At 27.9% G+C, this 6440-nt stretch overlaps 1 protein-coding gene across 3 annotated transcripts in view; it reads left to right on the forward strand.

The window, feature by feature from the left end:
- Positions 1-5609, forward strand: part of Clk (circadian locomoter output cycles kaput protein Clock) — a 28588-nt gene extending 22979 nt beyond the window's left edge. Inside the window, exons 6-13 of one of the 3 annotated variants that reach the window (XM_067268869.1) lie at positions 1042-1153; positions 1228-1350; positions 1430-1634; positions 2767-2873; positions 4452-4599; positions 4727-4980; positions 5095-5394; positions 5469-5609. In XM_067268869.1, coding sequence (XP_067124970.1) covers positions 1042-1153; positions 1228-1350; positions 1430-1634; positions 2767-2873; positions 4452-4599; positions 4727-4980; positions 5095-5375 — 1230 coding nt within the window. In that variant the 3' untranslated portion in view covers positions 5376-5394; positions 5469-5609. Of the gene's footprint in view, positions 1-1041; positions 1154-1227; positions 1351-1429; positions 1635-2766; positions 2874-4451; positions 4600-4726; positions 4981-5094; positions 5395-5468 lie in introns of those variants that run through there. The other 2 variants (XM_067268870.1, XM_067268871.1) reach the window with 2 other exon arrangements.
- The last annotated feature ends 831 nt before the right edge of the window (positions 5610-6440 follow it).

Raw genomic sequence — 6440 nt, forward strand, 5'->3', positions numbered from 1 at the left:
TTGCACAACACACACGAACTCTTATACCATTTGTCAAAGTAGTCCTGGAAGCTATTTTTTAATGATGTCTTTATGTACTCTTGTCACTCTGACATCCATCTCCATTTCTGATTTGCACCTGCAATCCTTTAACTTCTTTTATTTTAGGAACAGATTAAAATCTGCAGGACATGATCAATGGAGTAGAGAGATTGAGAAAGTATTGTTATGCCTTTTTTGTTATTCATTAACAAGGAATGACTGATGGATGCTGAATATAAAAATTTCAGTGAGAGAAGTTCTTAAAGATACTATGAAAAATAGCTTCCAGGATTGCATTGATAAGTGGAGCTGGATTGGATGCTGGCAGATATGGAGCTTATTTTGAAGGTGATCATCTGTAAATAATGGCATTATAAATGTAATAAAAAGTTTGATTTATTTTTGGTGCTATCACACATTAATTTATTTCAAACTATCCTTACAAAACAAAACTATTGGTTGATATTTATATAGTTTTTACATTTACTGTAATATTAGTTCAAATGGAAAATTAAAAATCATTCTAAGGAGATAATCTATTTATCCCATTATTTAATAAATACAATCAGAAATAAATGTGAGGGTTTATCAAAATAAGTTGTGACTGATGATTTTTCCCCCTTGTTGAAAGTGTAGCACTAAAAATTTCCAGATCTATCTCACTGTAAAAAATAGTCATTGATGTATCTGTTCAAAACATTGCATGATAATAAATTTATTGTTTGGCTGCTAGAGGTTATGGAGCAAAGCCATCTATTTCCATCTACAACAAAATAGAGGTTAACTGCAACAAGCAGTAATGAGTACTGAAATTTTTCTTTCACTTATGAAAAACAGATTATAGAATACATAATAGATTATGTATAGGCCTATAATGTGTCTTAAAGACTAGTTCTCTGATCTTTTTATAAATGTGAAAGATTCTAATGATGTAATTATTTTGTAAAAACTTTCTGAGCAAAATTTCAATAGTATATTTTGATATATTTTATTATTTTAATTATATGGTTTTATTTATAGGGAAATCTTAATGTGTCTATATTTGACATTATTCATGAAAGTGATAAACAGTCACTTCACAAACTGCTTAACACTTCAACTTTTACTGATTCTAGTCATATTCAATCTAAAGGTAAAGAATAGATTTATAATTAAACTTTCTGATTTAATATATATTTTTTCTTAAATTTTATATTTTATTATCAGATTCTCTGTTATCATTAATGGTTTATATTAAACATGGACCAATGCATTCCAAAAATTCTCCTACTTATGAACTCGTTCGTCTTGTGGGTAACTTTCATCACTGGAAAAATGTATCTGCAGATGGTAAAAAATTAACTTTTTTTTTTTAATTTACATTAGTTTTATATATTTATAAAAGTGATTTAAATTAACATCTTTTCAGGACCAAACATTCACAATTTTGAATATGATAATAGCAGCAGTTGTTCTCATGTTTCTAGTAATGCTGAATGGCAGCTTTGTTTTGTGGCTATGGCAAGATTGCAAACTCCAAAGCTTCTAAGAGAAATGTCATTACTAGACGAGTCTAAGAATGAATTTACATCTAGGCATAGTCTAGAGTGGAAATTTCTTTTTCTTGATCATAGGTAATTTTTCAAATTTATTTTATACATAGATAAAAAACAAATTTTATTTATTTTCTTTATTAGGTTACTAGAATATAAAAAATTAATATAAAAATGTTATTTAATATTTAGACAGTCATTCTGTTTAAATTTTAAATACAACACATCTCAGCCAATAAAAATACTTTTAGTTTTAGTGTGAAAAATTAAACAAATGAATTAGGCATATAATTAAATATAATTATCTCTTGGAGTATTTTGTAAGACAGTGCATTTGACAAGTCAGGCTGAGCTTTGCCAATTCTAAATGTTTTTTGGATGTTTTAGAAAACCTGCTCAAGATTTTGTGTTCTTTTTTGAATATGTATAAATATATCTATTTGGTGTGCCTGCTTGCATTTGTTTTGAATTACTTGATATAAATTTATTGTTCTTTTAAGTTTAATTAACTAATTAAGTAATCAATACATCTTTTAACAGTGGATAAGGTGTGAGAAATCATAATGTTTTCAACTTAGTTGGTCTCCATCCTTACCCATTGTTAGCTTAATGAAGTAACCAGTACACTTTTATAAACTATTTTGTCTTTGGAAAAATTATCTACATTTATCTTGTGACATTAAGTTTGCTCATGTTGAATGTTTGCATTTATTTGGGTATTGCATTTTTAAAATCTTCTTAAGTAAAAGTTTTGAAGAATATAAATAAGCACTGATAATGATTGTAAAAGAAATATTAATAAATGTAAAGAAGAAAAGATATAGCCATACTGGTCACTTACATAATTAAATATCTAAATTAATTGATATTTAATGACATAAAAACAGAATAAACAAACTTGAGAAGCCTGTAAATAAATGATTGAATTCAAAAATGTTTTTTGTAATTTGTAATGCATGAAGACAATTTCTTTCTTTAGTATATCAATAATTGTTTGCATGAAATTTGTATAGAGCATTTTGGAATGTAGATTTATTTATATTTAAAATAAAATAAAGTGTATCAAGTTACACATATTCATTTAAACTATTTATATATTAACAATAAAGGTTGCTTTTGTAAAAGGAAGATTTTGAAGTTCATAATATACAAAAATTATTAATATATGTCAGTTAATAAATTTAAAAGAACTTTTAAAATATTTTTTGAATAGAGCACCACCAATAATAGGATACTTACCATTTGAAGTATTAGGAACTTCTGGATATGATTATTATCATATAGATGATTTAGAAAAAGTTGCAGCATGTCACGAAGCATGTAAGTTCTCTATTAAATAATTAAATGAACATAAAAACAATAAATATTATAGATTTGATTTTTTTCTGTCATTAAATTATTATTAATTCATTAGCATCAGAAAAATATTAATTTCCATTCTCCATAATCTTACAAGTATTTTTTGGATTTATTAAGTTTATCTTTTGAGGAATTTAATCAAAAGCACTTCAATAAAAGGAAAAGAGAACTTCTGTCGTTATTATTAAATCCATTTAATTATAAAAATTGTAACACACAAACTATAAAGATAATTAATATTGGCAAAATGAATCTTATTTTCTCAGGTAACCAAACACAATGGTTAATTCAAATTTCAGACAATCTTACATAGTGCATATATTTCAAAATACAACAGGAATTTTATTATTTTAAGTAATTACAATGATTAAAACATTAAGAATGTTATAGTTTAAAATATATATGCTCAACGATTGTTCAAAATGACCAGTTTTGAATTTTTAATTAGTTTAGTTTGTTGTCTGAAAACTAAGATAAATACAGTACTTTTGGTAAATTAATTTTATTTATAATTTGTGTATTATAATTTTTATAATTAAAAGATAAGACCATAAAAAAAACAAATTTTTTTCCTTTCTTTTTATTATTAATTAATTTTTGTGGTCATCTTAAGCTTTTGTAATCAAAAATACTTTACAAAATACATCCAAAAGCTTCTAATTTGTATTTTAAGACGTGTTCATTTTGTTAAGTTCCTTGAAGATAGACTTAATCAGTCTGAAAATACTGGAAGTTATTATGATTAGAAATTATTTTTGTGACTCCAATAAATTACTCTTTCTTGTGAATTTATAAAAATTTTGATTAAAAATTTTACTTAAACAGAAATCAATTTTTATTACTGTATATCTCGGCAGATAAGACAACTTTCAGATAAGACAAGGTATAAATTTTTGTCAAAGTTTTTTAGTTATAGCATATATTTATCCTATAAGATGACCCCCAATGGCCTATGAATTTAGTTTAGATCAGTGATCAATAATAATACTGTATAGCGTATACGGAATTATGTCCTATTTTTAATTTTTTAAATGAACAAATTTTATTTTCTTGCATCTGGCAGCACTGCCTTGCGATTGTTGCAAACATTTGCACTGATATGGCATTTGGGTAATGACCTTGACTATTCACAAAAATGTTGTATGGGCTATTCTATTTTGTGCTCATACCCTACTCTCTACTAGTAAATAATTACGGTTGGTCTGTTCTTCTATAATGGTTTTAATTTATATAAATTTCAATCTCATTTTTTTTTGTATCTGTCCTGTAAGACAACCCCGGATTTCAGGGGCCTTTTTTTTTAATGATTCAACTATCATCTTATCTGCCAAGATATACAATAAATTCATCTTAAATGATGTTCAAAGAAAAACTTAATTTATATAATTATTAGATAAATTGTTCATTAAAAGTCAGAAATATGTGTGGCTAAGAAAATTGTTATGCTAATTAGTTACTCTCATTCAAATTATCTAAATTTTAGATAATTTGAGAGAGAATTAATTCATTCATTTTAAATACAATAAAATTTTGTTTTAGTGATGCAGACTGGTGAAGGCACTTCTTGTTGCTATCGGTTTTTGACGAAAGGTCAACAGTGGATTTGGCTTCAAACTCGTTACTACATTACTTATCATCAATGGAATTCTAAACCAGAATTCATTGTTTGTACACATACTGTAGTCAGGTAAGTGTTTTAAAGTTTTTAGAGAATATATTTAATTTATAAGCACCAATACCTGACAAATATAGAAAAGAAAACACTTTGTCTTTCTTAATTTGTAAAAATAAATAAATAAATTTTCATAGTACAGTACTTGCTATGTCTTCATACAGTTTGCGACACCTAAGGTAAAATGCGTTAATGCTCTTCCCAGTTATAAACAAGTGCAGACGACTATATACAAAGAAAACCCTCTCCACAAATCTGATAACCTAGTCAAATTAGAGCAATTACAGGGATCTGCTGCGACAACACCAATTTCTTGTTCAAGCAGTAATCAATCACTTGCTCTTTCAGCTAGTTCTAGGGATAGTATATCATCAAATCAGTCAGAAATGTCTTCAGGTAAATATTTTTAATGAATTATTTATAAAAAATTATCTTAAAATTATTTTATTAGATTTTTAATGATTTTGATATGTTAAGACAAATTTAACATACGCAATCAATACATTTTAGTAACAACATCAGGTGTTCAATCATATGATCCTATGTCTTATGAAATGAGAACTAACATTCAACATCTTCCTCCAAGAAGCAAAAATCAAACAGATTACTTCAGTTCATCTAATACAAAAACTGTTCCAAATTATAGATCTGTTATGATTAATGATCCTAATGTATCAAATATGTCACAAACAACAGTAACTCCAACCACAAGTCAATCTTCTTCAACTATGACAATTTCTACTTTGCAACCAGTTATTGGACTGATAGGACCACCTTTAATGTACAAATAATACAACACCAGCTATACAAGTATGTATTATAAAAAGATTATAACAGTTTATAATTCTTTAAACTGTAGATACATTTTTAAATATTTTTTGTAGCCTTCTAACAGTCATGTTGAAAGATACCAGTCAGCATTTTCAATGGCGTCTGATCAATCTCAGCTTCAAGATTACTTAAGAAGACGTCATCAACTGCTACAACAGCAAATTTTGATGCAGCAAGAAGAATTACGTCGTGTCTCAGAACAACTAATGTTGGTACAATTTGTAACTCCAAATCTGGTTTCATCACCATCATATCAATATCCTACTTCCATAAATATGGTATCAACACCACCCAATCCATGTGTTCAAATGCAACAAGTAGTGAATCCATTAATTCACTGCAGAGAATCTGGGTGTGAAAATTTACCATCACAGTCTGCCAAACCATTACCTGATGCTATTACAAATCAAGAGATGGTAAGTTTAATGAATTTTTAGTAAACAATATTTATGCAAAAGTTAAACAACAATGATACTACACTGGAGTAAAGTAAACAAACATACCACTGAGCCTCTTAGCAGTATGCATCTTCTAATAAACAGACCATTACGAACTTTTCAAACTCTCAGGTTCTTCTTCAGGTAACTAATAACTCCTGCATGTTGCCAACATCTTAGATGGTGTACATGTTGTGCAACATGTACAGTACACCATCTTAGATGGCTAGAGGCTATTTACGTCTGCATGGCTACACTCAAAAGATGGTAATTGCATTAACCATAAGAATGAAATCACTCTGTGAACAGCCTGGCAGGTGCTCGTGGACAAGAACTTGCGTTAATCTACAGTGGTTAAAGGAGCGCATGCCCGAATGACGTTATCAATATCCACATGAGAGTTCTGACTGGTGTTCCAATTGAATTTAATTTGAATTGCATTCGTTCAGGCGTTATTAGTTACCTGAAAAAGAACCTGAGAGTTTGAAAACATTCATAACGGTCTGTTTATTAGCAGACGCACACCAGTAACAGGCTCAGTGGTATGTTTGTTTATGCAAAAGTTAGTTTAGTGTTATTGATGATAAT

The sequence above is a fragment of the Centruroides vittatus genome, unplaced genomic scaffold, assembly GCF_030686945.1.
Source record: "Centruroides vittatus isolate TY-2023 unplaced genomic scaffold, ASM3068694v2 contig_341, whole genome shotgun sequence".
NCBI lineage: Eukaryota > Metazoa > Arthropoda > Arachnida > Scorpiones > Buthidae > Centruroides > Centruroides vittatus.